This window comes from Ceratotherium simum, chromosome 26 (genome assembly GCF_057802395.1).
Source record: "Ceratotherium simum simum isolate JZ-2026a chromosome 26, ASM5780239v1, whole genome shotgun sequence".
In the NCBI taxonomy this organism is placed as follows: domain Eukaryota; kingdom Metazoa; phylum Chordata; class Mammalia; order Perissodactyla; family Rhinocerotidae; genus Ceratotherium; species Ceratotherium simum.
The window spans coordinates 10,629,947-10,653,885 of record NC_141925.1 but is presented as its reverse complement, the minus strand read 5'-3'; the positions used below and the strand labels follow the sequence as shown (position 1 = coordinate 10,653,885).

At 45.8% G+C, this 23,939-nt stretch overlaps 1 protein-coding gene across 3 annotated transcripts in view; it reads right to left on the bottom strand.

Moving 5' to 3' along the window:
• The window catches only part of SNX29 (sorting nexin 29), a 519,309-nt gene that overhangs the window by 167,421 nt on the left and 327,949 nt on the right, over positions 1 to 23,939 (bottom strand). For all 3 annotated transcript variants that reach the window (XM_087416977.1, XM_004438061.3, XM_087416978.1), the window contains one exon: positions 2,313 to 2,368. In XM_087416977.1, the coding sequence (XP_087273103.1) occupies positions 2,313 to 2,368 (56 nt within the window). The remainder of the gene's footprint in view (positions 1 to 2,312; positions 2,369 to 23,939) is intronic.

Sequence of the window (23,939 nt, the reverse complement as noted above, 5' to 3'; positions counted from 1 at the left end):
GGGCAGTGAAGTCTCCAACTATTATTATATAACTGTTTTCCCCTTCATTTCTGTCAATTTTTTACAACATATGTTTTGGGACTCTGTTGTTAGGTGCACATATATTTATAATTGTTACATGGAAATTATTTAATTACCATTGTTGTCAGTGCCACCAACAATGGAAGGAATACTGGCTCTAAGGAGAGTGAACGAGGGCAGGGGTGCTGCTTCTCTGAGGAAGCAGTGTTTAAGCTGGGCTTTGAGGAATGCTAAGTTAGCCAAGCTGGGGAGGGGAGGTTGAGGTTGAGAGAGATGCTTCAGGCTGAAGGATTAACATCTGTTAAGGGCACAGACTCTAGATCAAGACTGCCAGGGTTTGAATCCTGGCTCGAATCTGTCATCTGTAGATCATAACCATGTCAGAGGGTTGTTGTAGAGACTGAGTGAGTTAGAACAATGCCTAGCACAGAGAAAATGCTGTGTAAGGGTCAGTTAAAGCAATAAAATAATGCTCCTGAGTAGCGAAAACCAAGCGAGTTAAAGGAGTCGAATCAGACAGGGTGGCTGGTGTGCACCCTGGGGACAGAGGAGGACAGAAGCCAGAGGTCAACAAGGGCCTTCTTTGCAAGCTACACGAAGGATATGGGTCTCCATTTCGAGACAGGGAAATGGCACTTCCTTCTGGCTTTAGTGGAGATGGTGGGAGGAGGTTGCAAATCTCCAGCGGAGAGTTGATGTGTCTGGGCCAGGCAGAGGCTGCTTGAGGGCAGGGATTGCGGCTTATTCATCTCCTCCATCAAGAACCTGGCATGACACCTCCCTGTAGTAGATGCTTGATAAATTCTTGCTTTAATAATGAGTCCCTTTCCCTCACACTGACTCATCTCTGGGATCTTCTCTATGGCTTTCACCTCTCTTTCCAGCTTACCCCCACCCTTGCCCTCCACCAGGCTGCCATTCCATTCTCCTCTTCACACTGTACTCCCCTACCCACAGTCCCATGGAGGCAAACTCAGCATTGACTTCCATCCTTCACCTCTTAACCATATTGACCTCCTCACCCTACCAACCTAGCACCCACCTCCCTCCTCTACCACAGGCACCCAAGCACCAAGTGGCCTCGTGATATCCTCCACGTTTTCCATATTCCCCCTCTAATTGCCACCACAGCCCTGCAAGGCTGGTGTTGTGACCTTCACCTTATTTATTTATTTATTTAAAAGATTTTATTTATTTATTTTTCCCCCCAAAGCCCCAGTAGCTAGTTGTATGTCATAGCTGCACATCCTTCCAGTTGCTGTATGTGGGCCGCGGCCTCAGCATGGCCAGAGAAGCGGTGCGTCGGTGCGCGCCCGGGATCCGAACCCAGTCCGCCAGCAGCGGAGCACGCACACTTAACCGCTAAGCCACGGGGCCGGCCGGACCTTCACCTTATGAATAAGGATAAACTCAGGCCTAGCAAGGTTAAGTGGCTTGCCCAAGGTCACACCAATGTGAGTCCTGTAGTTGAGATTTCAACATAGGTCAGCCTGGCTCTGACAAAATGCTCTTTCTGATGTCCTGCACTCTCTTTCTAGAAGCAGGCTTTTCTTGGATGACACCTTCTCTCAGGGAGGCTGAACTTTCCTCCACTCAGCACAATTGAATGAGAGAGGAAGGAGGTTCTGCCTGGGCTTAACCCAGGACTCTTTCCACTCTCTGTACCAGCCCAAGGGGATGATGTGTCCAAAATCAAAGCAACCTGATCAGAAATAATCAGTCTGAAAACCAGCTAAATTCCTTAGGGGTTACCAGCAGAGGCTCCAGATAGAGTTAAATCCAATAAAAAAATCAGACCAATGTACTGAACTATTGTTGTTTCCAATAACCCAGGGGTTGTAAACTTAATTTAACAGGAGACACATAGACAATGAAATGAGTGAGGTGGGCCAGACTCAGGCAACAGGGAGAAGTGGGGACTGCAGTAAGCCAAAGAGCACTTGCCCTGTGTGAAGAAGGCAGCAGCTACTCAGCTCTAGCTGAGTGTGGCCTGGCAGGTATTTGAGTCTTCTTTTAAAGAAAATACATAAATTTAAATTTTTATGTGATATCTTCCAACCATAAATGTCAGCCAAAAAGTAAATTGTTTTTCAATACCCAAGGGGAAAGATAAAACACATCTGAAGGCCAGACTCAGGCTGCAGGCGAACTCCCCACCTCTACAATAACCAAATCAGCCTGTGCAGATTTAAACAGTGATTTGTGCTTCCTCCTGTGGTCTTCTGGGACACAAGCCAAATAACAGAGGCCTATTTCTACAGGGCCCTCAGGAGCAGACGCCGTGGACTTACATTTCAAAATCCGACAAACTCTGGTCTTCGGATGTTTGACTCAAATCTCCAGGCACCTGCCAACAGGAGAGGGGGAAGCGAGAGAGAGAAAACGCATCATGGTCACCATGGTTCATATAATCATGGAAGAATTCTGCCTCTCAATGGTCCCTGAACATTTCCTGCTCAGAATGAGATAAAAAAGCAGTTACTGGAAAACAATAAGAGATTTCGTGGAGGGATTGTTAGAGATGGTGTTACAGAGATAAAAACATGCCACCATGAGAGATCTCAATTATCTTCAGGGAAGGACCGTTAATCCTATTGAGAGAATCGTGGGCATGTATAAAAGCATGTAATTTAGGAGCTATAAAGGCCTAATTAGGATCCGAGATGCAAGATATCAGATGTGCAGGGGAAAAAATATCCATTGTCATCACGATGAACATCACACACACAGACACACCTAGTGTGTGAACACGAAAAACCAACATCTGCCCCCCAATGGCTCTATCCTTTCCCCTCACAACGCACAAGCAGTTTAAGGCAGCAGAACAGACTTCCTTTTCTGACTCAGGAGGGCCCAGGAGAACATGGCTGAGTGAAAGAGATTAAACTGCCTGGCATGATGGCAGTTATTAAAAGCAGAGAGCAAAGTGGCCAGACCAGTAGATGCTCAATAAACGGTGATACTGTCACAGTCAGGGAATGAGCTTCCTTTCGTGATCTGATCCAATACGAGCTGGCAAGAATTTAAGAATGTGGACCAAAACTAAAAGGAACCAAGTGGAACACAGAAGGGTGGGGCGTAGTGAGGGAAAGAGAACATTATTTCAAGCTTTGCACCTGTCAGAGCTTTTGTGTTATCCACAATCTTCATCAATCTTGATAAGAATCCCAGGGGTGGTATTATCCCCCCCACTTTATAGATGAGGAAACTGAGGCTCGGGGAGGCTGCAGAATTTGCCCAAGGTCACACAGGTAGGATACGAATCCAGGTCTTTTCCAACTTCAAAGGCTTTTCTGCTATAAACCCTCAGCAAACAGAGGAAAAGCCAGCTAAAAGGTGAAAGGAGAGGGTGAGACTTGAAGAAGTGCAGCCCTTACAGAGGGTTAGAAGACACTAGAAGGTCTTTGGAGGCACATGAACGCAGTGGTTATGGAGCCCACGTCCTGGGGCCACACAGCTCAGGATCAAATCTCAGCTCCACTTCTTCCTGACTGTGTGACCACGAGCAAATCACTTGCCTTCTCTGTGTCGCACTGTCTTTCTTTGTAAAATGGGTAGATAGTAGTAATACTCATAGGGTTGTCTTGAGGACAAGCTTAGTAAAACCTGTAGACTATGCGGAACAGCGCCTGGCAGGTAGGCAGTCCTCAATAACTGACTGTGCCCTATAATAACAGCATGACAATTATTGAGAAGAGCAGTACATTCCGTTATCCTTGACACCAGACATAAAATCTGTCCTGCCAACCCAAGGGGTATCTGTCACACCATATATGGCAGCCCAGAGGAAGAATGATCCAGCCTGAGCCCTTTAGCGACGTGTGGAGCTAAGCAATTAAACTGGGCCCAGGCAGCAGACTTTGCTAAGAAGCTGCTATTGAGAGATTCCTTCCAACCCAACAAGGAGAAACCTGCCTGGCCGCTTGAGAGAACTGCACTTTCAAAAGAGCAAGAACTCGCTGGGCTGGGGGTTGGTGCTGTTAAGGTGTTGCTCTGCTGTTATGGTGACTGGCATTTTCCTGTGGGCTGCTGGGAGAAGAGGTGGTACAATCTACTAGGGAAGGCATGAGACTGTGGGTACCAAGACCTCTAAAAACATCCACATCCTTTGACCCAGAAATCACACTCCCAGCATTTATCTAGAGAAAACAGTCAAAGACACCAACCAAAATTTACACTGAAGATCATTCTGATTTCCATTGCTTAAACAAGTAAAAAAAAAAAAAAAAAAAACCAGCAAGCAATATAAATGTCCCATGATAGAAGAATGATTCAAGAAATTATGACATGTCTGTGTGAGACAAGTAGGTTAAAAACAAAAGGGTTAGACATGCATGAGAGTACAAGCATAAAAATAATCCTGGAAAAGTATCCAAGAAAACAGTAACAGTGGCTATCATTGATAATAGATTAGGAGTGGGACCAGGAAGAAAAAGAGGCTTATTTTTCATTTGCTATCTTTCTGTAAGATGTTTAAAAATGTATCTTTTGAATGAATTGCTTTAAAAAAATTTAAACATGCTTTTGAAGAATGAGATCACTTTCCATGTGCTGTTCTGAAAAGATCAAGACTGATCATCAAGTGAAAGCAAACGCAGGGTACAGGCAGTGGGTCTAATACACTACCTTGGGTGCAAAAACGGAGAATTAAGTATATCGAGTTGTATTTGTTTTTGCATCAAGAAGGCACAGCAGTGAAATTCAAGACACCAATAAAAGGGGCACCCTGTGGGTGCTGGGGCCAGAGGCCCAGGCAGCTTGTGCACGGCACAAGGCTATTTAACATCCTTTTATATCATTTGAGTTTTGAAATAATGTACTACCAATTAAAAATTTAAATAAAAATGTATTACCCTACCAAAAGAGTGCTTTTGATAAATTTTTAATGGCACAGAGAAAAGCTCCTGCTCTCTGTTTAATACAAAGCTGCTATGAACTGTAAATGCCCAGTGCGTGTGATTCCTAAATTTAACTTACAGTGTCCGTGTATCAACAAGGTTAGAATGAAAGAGATCCGAAAGACAACAGGGGGATATCTCTGAGGGAGCAGTCAGATGAATCTGTAGTATGAATTTGAACTTTTCTGAACTTTCTAGAATGAAGAGGCATTAATCGTGTAACCATAAACAGATACATATCGTATTACTGTGTAAAGTAAATAAAATATTCTTTCCAATCCTTCCCCACCCCCAAACGCATTTCATTAGAATGCAGACGGCCAAATGGAAGAGACTTTGCCTTCAAGCTCTTTCATGTGCCAGGGACGGAAGAGGGCAGAGGAAGGCTCTGAAGGCACACCTCCCTCCAGACACTGCTTTCCCCCCGGAGCTTCCACACGGAACCCCACGGAGCAGCCGGGACTCCAGCATCTTCTCTGGTGGGGCCGTAGGTGGCTCTCGGCCTCTCCTCTTGTCTGAGCTTTCCCCTCAGCACCTGAGTCTGGGGAAGGTTCTTCTGGCATCACGTGAGGATCAGGTAAGCAGATCTGAGGAGGGATTCAGACTATGAAGACACCAGCTGCCCCATTACGCCCATCATTACACCACCTTTAAATGCAGCCTCATTTCAGACTGGAAGTGAACAGAGCTCATCCCCAGGGAACCTCATTCACAAGAGGGAAGGTTCTGACTGCATCTACCCCACAAAACTGAAGGGAAGGGTGACCACAAGGACCAAAGGAAAAGACGAGGTGGGGTTTTCAAGGACAGGCATCACTTTATAATAAGAAGAACAAAGAAGTTCTTCAAAAACGATTGATTCTTAGAAGAAGGCATTTTCTTGACAGATAAGTTCCCCCTCGGGGATGCTGATTTTTACGGAACATTTTGGACAGTGGATGTAAGTAGTGGGGATTTGTTAAATCCTTCCGACTTAGGAGCTTTTCTTCTAATTATATGGCATTATTGACATCAGCAAGCCAGGATATATTTATGTGTCTACGAGTTTATGAGTTCTGGGGAGCTGGCTGAAAAAAACAATCTGTGAATGTTCTGACCTCTGCGGAACATATCTTGAAAGTCAGGCCAGGCTCTATAGCAACTGCATGATGATAATTGATGGCCAAACTTATCAAACATCTTAAAATTTTGTCTTTTCATACTGTCTACCCAGACTGGTGCTAGATAGCATCTGAAGTTTACAGTAACCATCAAGAAAGCTGGTTTTACTTCATATTGCAGCAGTAAAAATACGTGTAGGGCAGAGAGTATTTTGTAAGACAAACCAACTTTCAAATGATACTGGCCACAAATATCCCTGGGGACCTCCTGAAGCCCCAGGGACTCTTGGAGGACACATCTCTGGGATGAAGCCTTCTCTACATGAGGCATAAATAAGTGATCAACAGCAGGGTTGTCTTCCTGCTCCTCCCCGACCCTACAGAGGAGGCAGCTCACCATCTGGCCTGTGGTCTGGGGAATCGTGGCGGTGCTGGGTGCAGGGAAAGGCAGAGCCCATTACCGGAGACACAAAGCAGCCAGGATTGCTAGACCTCCTGGAGCAAACACCTCAGGTGCTGCACACACAAGCACTGGAGTGACAGACGAAAACCACAGAGAATCAACGTCTGGGCTATATCAGCAAAGAAGCTTCCACAAACTCGTCTGGTCCAGGATTTCCTGGATTGCTCAGCGGCTGGGGAGCAGGGACAGGCCAGCCAACAGCAGCCCCCTCACAATGCCAACATGCCAGCGTGGAACTCGGACACTGGCTCACCCTGCCACTCTGAGTGGGGATTCCTCAAACCTAGGAAGAAGGTTCAGATACTAGAGGTTCTACCAAAAAGAATGAGAAATGTGCTGAATAAATGCTTATTTAAGTAGGAAGGAAAGGAGGGAAGGATGAAAGAAAGAGGAAAGAAGGAAGGAAGGAAGGGAGAGAGGGAGGGAGGGAGGAAGCAACAGACAGAAAGATAGACAGAATCAGCTAACCTGTCAAAGCCATGGGAAAAAACTATACCTCCTCCCACTGGCAGAACTGGGACCTAGGTGGGGGTGGTAAAGGTGGACAGGGAATCCTCCCCTTCCTTTGAGTTGCCCTCACTTCCAGTCCTGAGGGTGCAAACACAGCAACACCACCATCATCAAAGGCTTCCTGCTTTACCAAGTGCTTCCACATAACAACTCTTCCCACATCCTCCTCCTCACAGCCCTGTGGGCAGGTGTCCCTCCCCCTTCACAGGCGAGGACAAGAGGCCTCAGTGTGAATGAACAGAGAGGAAGTGGAGATGCCAGGAGACCAACCCAAATCTCCTAGCCCACGCATGGTTCCTCAGCAGCCGCTCCCTCAGCCTCAGTGACTCCAGGGGCTCAACTTTCTCCAGGTGGAGAAGCTCAGTAATCCCATCTGAGATCCTAGTGGACAGCCAGCACCAACTCCCAGATGAATGAGTGCGCCATCTTGGATGTCCAGCTCAGTCAAGCTCCAGACGACTGCAGCCCCAATTGACACCATATGATGCAGAAAAACTACCAGCTGAGCCCAGAGAATCATGAGACAAGAAAACCGTTGTGTTTTTAAGCTGTTAAATTTTGGGGTGGTTTGACATATAGCAATAGAGAGCCCAAAAAGTAACTTGCCCACGGTCATTGAGCTAGCACATGACAAGCCATCCCATAAGGTGGGATTCAAATGAAGCTGGTCTGGCTCTCGAGTCTGCACTTTTCACCACTAAGCTATACAGCCTTCCACTCGAGTCCCCATTCTTAGAGTTTTGCATCTGCACACTGGAAGCCCAGAAGAGGAAGTAACCCCGATTCATACTGTAGAGCCTGGGCTGGTGTGAAGACCTCTGCTGGGATGAATAAAGTCTGAAAGGACTTGACTGCTCAAGAGCAGATGTGCACAGGTGTACAACTGAGCTTAAAACCTGAAGCCGTTCTTAAAGCCTGTTTTCTCTGTCACCGCCGGGTGCTTTTCGGTAGCCACCAGGCCTGGAGGCCAAGACACGGACCTGGCCCAGTCCAAGGTGGCTGGCTTTCTCCCCAGGAAGCCCCAGGTCCTTTTCCATCTCTGGATGGAAGCTCTATTTCCACACTGCAATGTCAATCAATTTTTACACTGCTTTGTAGCAAACTGGAAATCTTCATGGTTGATAAGCTAAGTTAGTTTGGAGATAAGGGGAACCAAAGGAAGAGAATCATCTCCTCTCTCTTCTAATTACAGGGCTCTTGGAGTCACTGCTCAAAAGGCAAAAAGGCAGACATTACAGGGCAACAAATCTTTGTCCCAATCATGAAATGACACCCATAATTAATGTTTTCCAGGGTCACTTCATTCATCTCTTTTCAAATAGCCTTCCCTCAAGCAATTAGCTCCCACTTTGCACTGCCAAAAATGACAACTATTTCCCATCGTGCTACACCTCTGCTTTCTCATCTCATTTTCTAATAAGGAACAAAATGTGGCACGGCACAGCTCTGTCTTCCAGGTTGGTTGGCCGTGTCAGAGGACAGACAGGCCCAGGCCTGCTGCTTTGAGTATAAAGTAAGCCTGTGCTTTCCTCGCCTCCAGGAGGCAGTTGGCCCAGTCTGGACCATTTTCAGGGTTCTGTGTTGACCTGTTTATTAATTTGTTCTTTTGTTTTACAAACATACAATTAGAGGCATCATATCCACATGTGGCTTAAAAATCAGGGAGGTCAAAGACTCTCTGTTGGGAGTAAAGAATTGGCGAACGAGAGCTTAAACGAGTTTTTTATTCTGTGCTTTGGGTGGCCCTGAAGTTTGCACAAACGTCAACTATCACACTTCTGTGAATACGTTTTTGATGTGTCTGTTTTTCCCAAGAGATGATGAGGATCTCGAGGACAATATTCTCAGAGCCCAAGACAGTATTTAGGCACATACTGATTGCTCAATGAATGTCCCCATCGGATGATGTACAGATGTACAAATGGATAGACAGGTGAAGGGGTGGTTGGAGGATGAGAGGGAAGGGGTGTGAGAAAATTATCTAATTTACTGAGAATGGACATCTAGTTTCTTTCCAAGGAATGCAGACACATGGACAACAACCACGTATACAAGGACATTCATTGCAACACCATTTATGGCAATAAAAGCCTGGAAACAAGTAATGAAGTGGTTACATAAAACACTGGTACAGTCAGAGCCAGACTGCACAACTACTAAAAGAATAGCATAGATCTCCTCTGCTTACAGGGAATGATCTCTGAGATATAATGTCAAATGACAAAAGCAAGACACAAAACAATGTGTCAGGTAAGTTACTATCCTCATGAAGAAGCTGGGAGGTAGAGGTGCCTATATACTTCGATCTGCATTAACCATTTCTAGAAAGACACAAGAAACTGCCAACTGTGGATGCCATTGAGGGAAGGGCACTGAGAAGCAAGGGTCAGAGGCAAGAGGAAGATTTATTTTTTACTGTAAAACTTTATACCTTATAAATTTTTACCATGTATATGAATTGTTACCCTTGGAAAAAATAAATGTAACAACCTTGAAATTTTAAGGTAAAAGAGAAAAGTATTATGTCTATGATGGGGAAAAAGCATGACAGTGACTGCCTCTGCGAGAGTGGTGTGGGGACCGACTGGGAAGGGGCATAAGGAACATTCTGGGGAGATGGCAATGTTTATATCTTGATAGGCATTTGGACTGCACAGGTATATGCACTTGTCAAAACTCACTGAGCATACAATTAAGATGTGTGCATTTCACTGTATGTAAATTTTACTGCAAAAGAAAAACCATAAACAGAAAATATTCAACTCCAGTCAATGATAAGCACACTGAGGTATTTTGGAAGAAGTATGTACTAACATCTGCAATCTAGTTGGAAATGCATCAAAAAAAGATGAATTGATGGGTATATAAAGGGAGGGATGGATGGATGGATAATAAAGCAAGTATATAAAATGTTAATGGTAGACTCTGGGGGGGTACACAGGTGTTCACTGTGAAATTCTTTCATATAACTGCTTTAAAATGTTCAAATAGAATATTGGAAAAAAAGTTTTGATCAATCATGTAGAAGAATGACTGAGTTATCTTTCTATTCTCTGCATAGAAAATATTACATTATCACTGTCTTATAGAGAGGCTGTCAGAACATAGAATTTAAAAATGTAGAAGAAAAAGTATTGTACGAGTGAATCAGATGGTTAATTAATAAAACTACTGTGTTTTTCTGGATTCTAGGACACTGGTGGTTCTTATCGGCTCTTTAAAGATGATAACATGTCACGATGTCTTTCCTTATTCTAAATAAATAATTTTTAAGAAAGGACTGGATTGGGACTTAGGTGGGCTGGGACTGAGCTCTGAGTTAGCTGTGTGGTCTAGAATAGGCCACTATACAGCTCTGGGCCTCCACTTCGTCCCGTAAAATGGGGCAATAGAAGCAGCCCTGTTGGGGTTGTCATGAGGCTTCTACAGGATCCTGAAGAGCCCCCCTGCCCGGTGCCTGGCAGAGAACAGGTGTTTGCTAAGTGGCAGTGACTCTCATTATTCATGGACGAGTTCAAGGTGTTGGACAGAATAGAAAGGCCATTTGGGGCTCAGCAGCCCTCATTCATGCGTGAAGAGCCAACTGTTCCATTGCACAGATGCACACACTCTCCAGTTATTCAGATGTTTAGTCCACAAATTCATGCTAAGTTCCTCTTATGGGCCAGATACTCTGAGTACCAGGGAGGCAGCAAAGAACAGGAGAGCTGAAGCCCTGGGGCTCACGGAGCATACAGCCCATCAGGGAAGACAGTCTTTAAACAACCAAGCAACACAATTAATTACACAATTACAGTGTGAAAAGTGCATGGAAAAGAACCAGGATAACTAAGGCATCTGGCAGGAGGATGAGAGAAAGTGGCTTGGAGAGAGGGTGGATGGAGCTGAGGCCAATGCGCGAAGAGAAACAGCAGGACTCAGGTCTTTATTCAAATGGTGGGAAGCCACTGAGGGGAGTTAAGCAAGGGAGAGACTGTGCAAGCTCACGTTTCAGTAAGTCACTCTGGCTGCAGAGCGGAGATTGGGAGGCAGGCAAGAGGGAACAGCCAGGAGGCTGCTGCACGCACACACACACACACCATCTCAACTGTGCACACGAGATAATTTGCCAACCTCTCTGCCCATCACCTTTTCATCGTCAGATTTTTTAAAGGCTCACCTGTAAGAAAAGTACAAATCAACAACTGTCCACAGTTTCTCCAGGCTTAAATTACTAATATAAAGCTATTCTTAAGTTAAGAATTTTCAGCCAATCTCTAGCAAGAATTAGGCCTATAACAATGAGCTGAAAGCATCCAACTACTGCAAACTCGCTCCTACACATATAGAAACTGAGGCCTGAGGAGTGAAATGACCACCTCACAGTGGTTGGGTCTGCTGACTGCAGGCTTCTGTGCCCTCACAGCCCATCGGGGGGTTCTGCCCTGCTCCTGACAGGTCCCCGGGGCTTCTAGTAGCTGCTCCGAGGGCTTAGTGGCCAGAAGCCCCCCACAACGCCCTTCTGCAGCAACAGCAGGTTCTACTTTGATCCATTTTCCAAAAAAGAGCTCCTCTTAAAGAAATGGTCACACAAGCATGATTTATTTAAAAAGAAAAATAGTTTAGAAAGCAGTGAATGAAATGCTGCATTCATTCTCATTTCATCCTTAACTCCCACTGAACAGCCAGAGAAACTGAGGCATAAGGCAACCAGAAGATGCCAAAGAAATGCAGGGTTGTGTAAACTCTGGAATCCAAACCCACTCTCACTAGTATTGTGGTGTAACTGGAGAGTGAATGTAGGATTTCCTTAAATACACTGCAAACACAGCTAAAACCGTTACTTAGAAATTAGCCAGGGTGCATTTAATAGTATTAAATGGTATCAAGGATGATTAAGCAACAGGTCTGGGGATCTCACTGCAGACAGCAGGAGACCTGGGGACATCTAGGTTGACCTGCTGAGACATCAGAAGGACAACAGAAGGTACCTGCCATGTCTGTCACCCCAAATGCTATCTTCTTGTAAACAGAACACCCCACCTGAGCTTGCAACGGTCGGCGTGTCACTGGGGAAAAAACCTCCCCAGTGGGGTGGCTCATTCATCTTTGCATTTCCAGCCCCTAAACCCAGTACCTCCCCATATTCTAAGTCAGGGGAAACTATGGCCCACAGGCCAAATCCAGCCTGTTCTTGTCAACAGCCAGTTTTGTTTTCACTGGAACACAGTGACACTTGTGTGACATTTGGGTATCATCCATGTCTGCTTTCACATTGTATCAGCAAAGTTGAGTAACTGTGACCGAGACAGTATGACCCACAACGCCTAAAATATTGACTATCCGGGCATTTACGGAAAAAGTTTGCCAACTCCTGCTCTAATTGAGGGCTGAAGAGATGCTGAAAACATCGGTAATTTCAGGGAAACACTTCATTCTTCCTGGTGGGAAGGAACAAGTGTTTGAGTTCCATAGCTTCATGAAATGACTTCCAGCGGCTTGAAAATAAAATGAGGCCCCAGATCTTGATGGAGGGGGAACGATAAGAAACGATATTTACAAATCCAGGCATTTATTTACATTCATTCACGAAATCCTCAGAACAACCTTTTAATGGGAATATTACACGTCGCATACTTGACAAGAGACTTGGAGAGGCTAAGCGATGTGCCCACAGACTCAGCAAGAATTCAACACCAGGTTTGGCTGAATCCCAACCTGTGCTCTTTCTACTATACCTGCTGCCTTCTCCCAAAGAAATGTGGGTACAAAACAACCCAGGCTCATCTCTGAAGGCAGGAAGGAATCTGGAAAGATGGGTATCTCTGAAAGGTGATTTCTTGTAACGGGAAATGAAGACACTCGGGTGATCGGAGCATGTGTACGCCCAGGCCATTTGCTGCTAACAACATGTATGGACTGTATTTTTACCATCCTAAGTGCCATGATTACAGCTGCAGATGAGCAGGCACTGCTAATTTGCAGATAAAGCAAAAGGACTCTGGAATGTTTCCCCCCAGGATTCTTCCTGGAGATTTAATTTCTACCACTTTACAAATAAGACAGCCACATCCTGGAGGCTGCTTCAGGTGCCTGGGGTACGGATGAAGGGGTGTGTTTCTCAAGAAGCTCTTTATTGATTAGTTTTGGCTGCCTAGGTCCTGGGGAAAGACACGGGGTCTGGCGTCTTAAGATCAGGCAGACCTGGGCCTCGCCACTTATTAACTGTGAAACCTTGCGCCTCGGTTTCCTCATCCATAAAATGGGGCCAGTGCTCACCCACCACCACCTCAGCAACGTCACATGGGTAAAATGCCCAGCATGCTGCCTGCCCTGTTATGATAAGTGCTCAATAACTGGTATTTCTCACCCTCGGGTCCCACATTCCTCCCTCCCACCTCCCTGCACTGAAAAGAGAACAGGAGAGGGCGTGCGGTTCCGAACCTTGAGCAGACCTCCCTTCAGCTCACTTTTGATCAGAACCCGTTTTCTACTACTGGGAATGCACCATCTCGCCTAATTGCCCCCGGGGCATCCCGAGGCTCGCTCACCAGCTATTTGGAGCAGAGCAGCGCTGGCCCCACCAGGAAGAATGGGACAGTAGAGCAAGCTCTGAGCTTTCTCCTGCGCCCCATATTTTCTAGACCCATTCAGTTGTGCCCTGAAGAACAAAGGGAACTGTCATAGCCCAGTTTCTCTCACCGTCGGGGTTAAGATGCTGAGACTGAACCGCCAACTTGGCTTCTCGATGGCAGTAATGGAAATCTAGGTGCTACTCTCCTTTATTCGCTCTGTCCTCTCCTCTGGAAGAGAAGGCTTTTTATTTTATTTCTCACCCTTCAACGCTTTTCCTGTTAACACCGAGCTGGCATTTGCGTTTGCACATGTTAGGAAATGATATATCCCAGGTTGAAAATGGATCCATGGATTTTCTGTTCCCTGTATTTTCAAGGTTTTGTGGTTTTTGTTTATTTGTTATAGCAGACCACCTTCCTTGAATGACATTTTACCAAGAACCCCAATGTTAGTGGCAGCGCCACAGCTGCTCTATGGGACAGCAATCTGGTGGCCGGCAGGCTGAGGGACCCAGTGGAGAGCAAAGCAGAAGCAAGGAAGAGCATGGACTTGAGAGCCAGCTGCCTGGATTTAAATTCCGGGTTTCCTCTTCCTAGCAGTGCGAGTTGAGCAAGTGAGTAGACTTCTCTGTGTCTCCATTTCCTCCGTTGCAGAATAAATATAAGAATTCCAACTCCCTCATAGGGTCGTTGTGAGGAGTAAAGGAGACAGTTCCGTAAAGTGCACAGAACAGCGCCTGAAACACCAGGGCTCTAAGTGCAGCCAGGGCTGTGACGATCCAGAAACTGCACTGGCACACTAAGGCCTAGGAGGAGTCTAGTGGGCCTAGGGGCTGATAAGAAGGACCTTGGTCGTGGTCCCAGGATTCAGGAATACATGTGAACCAGGAGGTACTAGCCTGGGGAGCCTGGGGTGAGGAATGAGGACTCGTTAATGCCCCGAGAGACCCACCGTGCAGCCAGCCCCACCGCGGGACTCTGCAACTGATGAGTACACCAGCCCCAGCTGGGGTGGCCCCTGCACGTATGCAGGCAAGGCCAAGTGTGGGTTTGGAGACAGATCTTATGCTTCTAGAAGGTCTGACGGGTCTCTCACTCCTCATACCCACAGCTGGTCAGGGGCTGGCAAGGCTTGGATTCGGGAAGCTGCATATCCCATCGGTCCTGGAGAACACTGTCCATCTTGCTGTCGTGCTTCCCAACACAATGAATTCCTTCTGTGCCCTTCACATGAGAAAACCTGAAAAAGGTTACTCTAAAAAGTAACCCAGGGGGCTGGCCCCGTGGCTTAGTGGTTAAGTGCGGGTGCTCCGCTACTGGCGGCCCGGGTTCAGATCCCGGGCGCGCACCGACGCACCGCTTCTCCGGCCATGCTGAGGCCGCGTCCCACATACAGCAACTAGAAGGATGTGCAGCTATGACATATAACTATCTACTGCGGCTTTGGGGAGAAAAAGGGAAAAAAAGGAGGAGGATTGGCAATAGATGTTACCTCAGGGCCAGTCTTCCTCAGCAAAAAGAGGAGGATTGGCATGGATGTTAGCTCAGGGCTGATCTTCCTCACAAAAAAAAAAAAGTAATCCAGTGGCACGTCATCTGGTCTTTTGTGAATCTACACCTATTATTGCCATTTGTCAATACAGTGGTCGTCCAAAGTACACAGGCTTCTCCTTCATCCGCACGTTTATTTGGGAAGGCTGGGGACAGCTGATGGAGTCTGAGGTGGGGGGTGACTACAAGCCACTCATTAGTGCAGCCCCTGCACCCTTCACTTGGCAGAGAATAGAGGCTGCTCTAGCACGGGTCTGGGGAAAGCCCAGAGCTCTGCCCTCCTTCTGCCTCCCCTCCCGCTTGCCCTGGCCCCTGTGTTCTCTTCTCAGAGCCCTAGACCCCTAGACACAGTGTGAAAACCGCCACCCTTGAGAAAAACTCCAGGTCCCTGAGTATGACAATCCTCAGGAACATCCTCCAGGAACTATGCGTCAAGATTCACTTCCTGCCACTGGCCATATCTACTTCAGCCCTTCCTTACACAATTCCCCAGACATGTACCTGTCAAGGTTTGCATCTTTCAAACCCTACAAGGCTCAGGTGGCCCTTGCTCAGTAGAGCTTTTTGAATCTGATGTTCCCCTCTCGCAGAGAGAGCTGAACGCTGCCACAGCACTTTGGACGTGTGTCGATTGCGGCACCTCCTACGTGCATGGAGATTATCAGTTTACTTCCTAATTCCCTAAAAGTCTGTGAGCTGACTGGGCACCAAGCTGTGCTTTAACTTACCGCAGAACACCCAGGACCTATCATGGTGCCTGGCAACAGGGTAATAATCCATGATAAGATGTATCGTTCTATCCTAACAGAAAGGTCTGGAAGGATAAGCAACAAACTCAGGATGGTTATCTCTGGAAAGGGAAATGGAATTTAGGGTGATGGCAAAAGAGAATTTAACTGAATGTTTGAATGTTTGCATTGAGAATGTATTCATGTAACACTTGTGCCTTCCAAAAAGAATTTTTTTAAATAATAGTGGCTGTAGTGGGTTGAATGGTGGCCTCCAAAATGGTATGTCCATATCTTAAGGCCTAGAACCTGTAAATGTGACCTTATTTGGAAAAATAACCTTTGGAACCTGTAAAAGTGACCTTATTTGGAAAAACAATCTTTGCAGATGTAATTAAGTTAAGGATCTCAAGAGGAGATCATCCTGGATTACCCAGGTGGGCCCTAAATCCAACGACAAGTGTCCTTCTAAGAGACACACAGAGAGAAAGAGGAGAAGGCCATGTGATGACAGAGGTAGAGACTGGAATGATGGGGCCACAAGCCAAGGAATGCCAGGAGCCACAGAAGCCAGAAGAGGCCAGGAAGGACCCTCCCCTGGAGCCTCCAGGTGCAGCATGGCCCTTCCCGTGTTGACACCTTGGTTTCAGACTTCTAGCCTCCAGAACTGGGAGAGAATAGATGTGTGTTGTTTTAAGCCACCAAGTTTGTGGTAGTTTGTTACACTTATTGACCTCTTGCTCCGTGCCAGGCCCTGTGTTCTACATTTTAAATACACCATTATCCTAATGGGTTGATACTATTGTTATCCTCATTTTATAGCTGGGGAAACTGAGGTTCAGAGAGTTGACTTAACTTCCTCAGGGCTGTAAGTGGCAGAGCTGGGAGTGGAACGAGGCAGTGTGGGGTCCAGAGTCCATACTAGGCTACAACACCATCTCTAAAGAGCATGGCTGTGGGGTTAGCCAGGTCTAGGCCTGCACGCTGACTCTGCTATTCTAACCAAGGCACCTGACCTCTCCAAGCCTCACTTTTCTGTTATAAAGTGGGCAAATTATACTTCCCTGCTAAGCTTATTACAGCCAGCCCTGGTGGTCCAGTGGTTAAGATTTGGCGCTCTCACTGCCATGGCCTGGGTTTGTGTCCCAGTCCGGGAACCACACCCCTCATCTGTCGGTTGTCATACTGTGGTGGCTGCATGTTGCTAGGATGCTGAAAGCTATGCCACCCGTATTTCAAATACCAGCAGGGTCACCCATGGTAGACAAGTTTCAGTGGAGCTTCCAGACTAGGACAGACTAGGAATAAGGAGCTGGCCACCCACTTCTGAAGAAATTGGCCATGAAAACACTGTGAATGGCAACAGAGCCTTGTCTGACACAGCACCAGAGGGTGGCTCAAAAAGACTGGGCAGGGCTCCACTCTGCTGCACACAGGATCACTAAGAGATGAAATCAACTCAACAGCACTAACAACAAGGCTCACTATGGATTAAGTGAAAGAATGAAAAGAGAGAGTCTGGTGTATTCCATCCCAGCGCCTGGCACAGAGGAGGACTCAGTAAGTACCTCCAGAAGGGATGAATAAGGTAGGGTCAAGGTGTTATTCACTGGTAGGGATGGTCATTTCAGAAGCCTGGGGATAGAGGATGGCTAGAAGACACGTTTTTCAACGATGACCACGATGACTACAGGTACAAATCATTTCTAAACTCACTCACCCACCCCGATTCACTCTGCTATCAGCTCTTGGAAATGCCAGATGGGTAGGAGGAGGGATGGGCAAATAAATTCCACAGAACAGTTCAGACAGTTGATTAGCCTGAAGAGTCTATTCTGCAATACTAAAAGATTATGGCATTGATAGCAGAAGAGTGAGAAAGAATTCTTGGAGCCGAGCTCTTTATCCTCAAACACTAAAAAGGCACATTCTGGACCCTGCCCCCTGGACAACTTGCTCTGTGATTTTCAACACTAAAGACTAGCAGTAACCCCAAAAGAGACCTTCCGGAAATACACGGGAAAAAGTTAACAGCCCCGCCCCACACACACCCCAGTGCCTCCCACAACCAGCTAAATAATGGCCTCATCACCACAGGGCAGCTCCCACTTGCTGGCATGGACGAGTTAGGAAGCCAATCACCAAAACCCTCAATTAGAGCCCTTAACTGTTCCCCACCGAGATGAGACACAAGAAGCAGGCTTGCCAGGGAGAAATCTGCCTAATTTTCAATGTGTCTTTTATCAATAAGCAATAAATGACAAAGTTTTGCTAATTAAAGATGCGAGCCCAGTGCAATTTAACATCCATTTTATAATTGCATCTCCCAAAGTATGATGTTTCCCCAACCCCCTTTGAAACTGATGACTTTTTGAGAAAATGTTTTTGGAATTGAGTCAAAGAAGCAAGAGGGCATAGCTCTAGACCCACAGCCTGGTCCCTGCTCTGTTTCCAACATGCTGAGTGGTAGCAAGCAAGTTATTTCTCTTCTCTGAGCTTCTGTTTCTTCCCCAAGAAAAGGAAGAAGCAGGATAAAAGGGTGCTCTGTGGCTGTCTGTTGCCTGGCATCCACTTCCCTCCTGGGAAATCATCCCACCAACAGATTTGTGTGGAATGAGCCCCAGGCCTTGATGCGAGAGTGAGTAGTAAATAACTTAGGTCAATCAGCATAACCTGTCCTCACGGCCATGGTGACTCGTTCAAGAGTGGCCAATGAACTGAGGTGGTTCAATGGGAATCAACCTTGGGGATTTTGCTGGCAATGTTGGACAGTCTGGTTCTTTCTCTTGACCATGACTGGGAGGATGAGCAGCCTGGGACCACTGCTCACTTAGCTCTGAACTTATTAGTTATTTAATGCGACAAATTCCTTGGATGGAAACTAGACTTTTAGCGGTGAACAAGATGTAGTGTATACAGAAGTTGAAATATAATGACATACGCCTGAAATTTACAGAATGCTATAAAACAATGTTGCCTCAATTTAAAAAATAAATTTAAAAAATCACTCAAAAAAAATTTCCTTGCTTTGCTGAGGCCAGTTTGGCTTAGGTTTTCTGTCACTGAAGTCACCCTAACGGATACAGGAACAGTGACCCATTCCAGCTCCGGCATTTATTTTATTAGAGTCTCTTAAGTTTTCCTAGGAAGGCCAAGCTCTGAAAACACAAACCCAAAGGAAATCCCTCAACACTTGCTGCTAAGGAGATTGTGAGCTACTTAAGGACATAGACCACATTGGTCTTGTCTTTGATCCCCAGGTCAAAGCACAGTACCTCGAACTCAGGAAACTCAGAAACTCGACACACATGGATTGAATGAACAGATCAATAAGACAAAGGTCTGTGAACTGTGGGCCCCTAGATAAGCTTTACCTCTCTAATCAGCATCGTTACCACAGCCACCATCACCACCACTAGCACCACTGCGTAGAGAGCGCTACCCAGGTGCCAGGCACTCAAATCTCTGCATGTATCATCAGATTGAATCCTCATAACCACCCTGGAAAGCAAGTAAGGTGCCACCTCTGCAAGTCATCAGGGCCACCCACAAAGAACACTGCTCTTCCCAGGGGCCTGGTAAGCCTGCACTTCCCACTCACCTGCAGTGAGACGTGTCCACGGGGCTTGCTTAGCCAATGAAATAAGAGAAGTGACATGTCACACCTGGGTGGAAGCTTTGAGAGTGTGTGGGCTCTCCTGTCCCTAGACCACAGGCTGGGTCTGGGTGTGAGGATGACGACAAGATGGAGCAGTGGCCCAGCCTGCCCATGAAGGGCATGTAGCGTGAACGAGACAGAAACCTGTGAGTCTTCTGTAATAACAACTTTCACTTATACAATGTATTTAAAAGGGAAATCAATCTAGCAAATAGAAAACCAATTTCACCTGCTATATACAGAAAGCCAACTGAATCCAATGAAAGCAAAACTTTATTAAATTCTAAGTGTCCATGGTTCTTGACCCAGCTGTGCTAGAACCACCTGAGGACTCAGGCTCTCCCGACCCCACTGCAGAGATGCTCCTTCCCTGATCTGGGGTCGAGCCCTGGCATCCAGATGTCTAGATACTGTGGCTGACCAGCACCCTGCCCCTGAGACCACCCTCACTTTGTCAGGGAGTCTGAGAAGCGTTACAGACACACTAGCACTGACCTGAGACAGCACCAGCACTGCAGGAGAACCGAGAAGAAGACAACTTGCCCTCCCTCGCAGGGTCCATGTTACTGGCACCTGACTCTTGGACCACCTGAAATCACCCTGCCTATCAGCAGGGCTACATGCCTCACACCTCAGGAAACACGGATCCGAGGACTGGGCAGAGGCATCTCCGTGGACAATCCTCCATGGTGTGATCTCTCACAAGACAGAGATGCTAAGCAACAGATACTTGTAGGTTACAGGCTCTGACGAGGGCCTGGATTCCATCATGATAGCTCAGTACACGTGAGCGTCTCCTCCACCACAATGCAGACTGTGAAGGTCCAGGGTACACTCCAAGGCCTGTTGTCTGCATCGCCAATGCCCAGGCCAACACCTGGCACACAGGAAGCTAATATGCATTCAGTGAATAAATAAACGAGGTGTCATCCACACTGGATCTCGAAGGATGGACAAGATTCAGACCACTGTCCAGGGGGAGAAGCGATACTACAGATGGGGGGCCCAGGGCAGAGGGGGCAAGTCTTCTCCAGCCAGCCTTTACTCTTTCACTGATAGCTTCTCCAGATAAGCTCTGGCTTATTCCAACAGCCATGGCCAAAAGTACAAGTTCTCTCTGTGACTGATGGATAATTTCATACCCAAATTGGAAACCATTTACATTAAGACATCAGGAAAATCAGGGGCAGGAGACATGCTAGCTCCTTATACACGACAGCAAATAAAAAATGGAAACAGCAATGTTGATCATCTTATGACAAATAAATTCACAGTCTCTTGTTGGTGTGTAGAACTGGTATAGAATGTTTAGTGTCAGTCCAATTCACCAAGTATTTTCTGGGTGTCCACAGCCGGGATGCTATGGTGAGAAGTGGGAACTAATACTCATTCACTCATTCAACAAATATTTAATACTCTCTACCAGGTACTGGGGACACAGCCAAGTATAAAATGGATGAAAGGAGAGACAGCAAAGAAACAACTCTATGCCAAGGAGTGATAAGTGCTATGAAGAAAAATAAAGCAGAGGCGGGGGTGCCATTCTATTCAGGGTTATGGTAGGTGATATTTGACCCCTACTTTGGAGGAGTTAGAGGCATCATCTCATTTAATTCCAACCTCATACCACTCACTCTGGTGGGCACCACTAGTCCAATTTAAAGATGGGGGCAGGAGGACTCTGAAAAAGTAAGACTTTCCAGCTTCACACTTACTAGTCATGAGGACTTGGAGACGTTGTCTATCTTACTTGTGCCTTACTTTCCTCATCTCTAAAATGGACACAGGAGTACCTCCATCATTGGCTTGCTACTACATGCAAAACACTTGGGAAAGGATCTGGTATATAATAAGTGCTCAATAAATGTTACCTGCTATTGTAGGCAGGAGTGTAAATGCCACTCCTCATTTTAAGGACTTCATTATCTTATGGAGAAACCAAAAGATACACCCATGAAACCAATGGATGATAACATCCGTGAACAAACCATGTTGATTTATACCACCATTCCCCCTGCCTAACAGGCCGATCTTCCTGAGCAACTTCTACTCATGCTTCAAAACCCAAGTCAAACATTTCCTATCTAGCAATTCCACTTCCGGGAATATATCCAAAGGAAACGAAAACACTAACTCAAAAAGATATATGCACCCCCATGTTCACAGCAGCATCATCTATAATACCCAAGACATAGAAACAACCTAAGTGTCCATCAGTGGATGAATGGATAAAGAAGTTGTGGTGTAGATACATACAATGGAATATTATTCAGCTATAAAACTGAGGAAATCCTGCCATTTGTGACAAGATAGATGGACCTTGAAGGCATTATGCTAAGTCAAATAAGTCAGGCAGAGAGAGACAAAATGATCTCACTTATGTGTGTAATCTAAAAAAACAAAAACAAAACAAAAAAACCACCAAACTCATGGAAAAAGAGATCAGACTTGTGGTTATCAGAAGTTGGGGGTGGGGGGGGGGCGGGAGGGGAAACTGGAGGAAGGTGGTCAAAAGATACAAACTTCCAGCTATAAGATAAATAAGTACTGGGGATGTAATAGGCAACATGATAACTATAGTTAGCACTGCTGGAAGATATATAGGGAAACTGTTAAGAGAGTAAATCCCAAGAGTTGTCATCACAAGGAGAAAAATTTTTTTTCTTCTTTCTTTTCTTTTTACTGTATCTAGATGAGATGATAGATAGTCGGTCATCACTTCATAATATATGTAAATCAAACCATCATACTGTACGCTTTAAACTTATACAATGATGTATGTCAATAATTTCTCAATAGAACTGGAAAAAAAAACAATTCCCTCTTTGAAGCCTTCCATGACAATCCCAGCAGTTAATTAACCCACCATTCTGCCACCTTTACACCTGATTCTACATAATTCTCTCTCTTACTTGTTCATTAACTCATTCACTCAACAAATATGTATCACGAGCTTACTATCTGCCAGACTCTCATCATACTCCATTGCAATTATGTGTTAACATGTTTTTGTGTGTCCTCCACCGGACAACAAACTTCTGTCCGGCGACAGAAAAAATTACCTGCGGGATGGGCAAGATAAACAGAATGAATTAATGAATAAATAAACTAAGGTTAACATAAGAAAAGTAGACAAATGAGTGGTCCAGAGGGGAACAAGGATTACAAAAATTCAGAGGAAGTTACAAATAGAACTCAGCATTGGCAGGGCCACTAAGGACTTTCTCAAAGAATGAGCTGGATTTGGAAGGATAAGGGAAGATTTGGAAGAGTGGGAGGGAAGGAGAAGCCAATACATACTCATGAATGGAGAAAGCAAAGTCTCAACCGGATGAATAGTATAAATGACCCCATTTATGTTAAAAAGAGGTAAGTGTATGTATATATTCCTTGCGTATGTCTTCTGCAAATGCATAGAGAAGGTCTGGAAGGATACATACCAAACCCTCCATGGTAGGGGTCTCTGGGAGAGGGAATTTGTATTTTCTACTCTATACAGTCGTAAGTTATTTAATTTCTTTCAAAAATATATGCTTATATTATTATTTATGTAATTTAGGGAAACAGTTTGAAGCATGTCTTCTGAAAGACAAAAGGAGAGAAACCAGGCTCTGTAGGCAGAAGGAAGAGCAAGAGCAAAGGGTAAGAGAGGACTCCACGACCCAAGGACCAACAGCAAGATGGCGGAAGAAGGCCAGAGTTACGTCCTGCTTCAGCACCTGCCAGAGTCCTCTTCAAACAAAGCTAAAAACACCTGCACTGTATCGAGCCACTAAGAGTAACAGTGGGCTGTGAGCCCAGGGGAGGGAGGTGATTCCCACTAGAAGCACACACACTTGTGCTGGGAAACGCAATGATACACCGGGACAGCAAAAAGAAAAGAAAGCCACTTTCCCAGAAAAGAAATAAAAATATCAGGGGACCTGAAGGTTTTCTGACTTGATCAAAAGCCTCGGCCAAGTCAGATCTCAAATGCCCAGCTGGCAACATCTCAAACCACGGTCACCCACTTTGGTATAGACAAGGCCCTTACTTTTTGAGTATCTGGGAAAACAATATTTCGTCAGAAACAGGAACAGACTCCAGGGGAAAGAAGGCTCAGGGACCCGTGCGCAATTCCAAGATGGCGCCTGTCCCTCAAGAAGAGGTCATTTCCAAAAGCACAGATCAAGGGAGCCAATGGTTTGGCTTTTTGACACTTAATCAGGGATCCCTTTACCAAGATGCATCTGTTCCCATCCAATCACGTAAGTGCTGGTCTCGCAGAAAAGAGACAGCAACATAGTCTAGGCACAATGTGCTCTGGATCCCACAAACCAGTTGACCAGGGACTCAGCCTCCATGAAACATCCAGCAAAGACAGCACTTATTTTTACCGGAAGATTACATACATTCAAGGAAATGGGGAAAGCTTCCAGAACAAACTATAAGATCCCTTTGATGCCCAGATGCCACT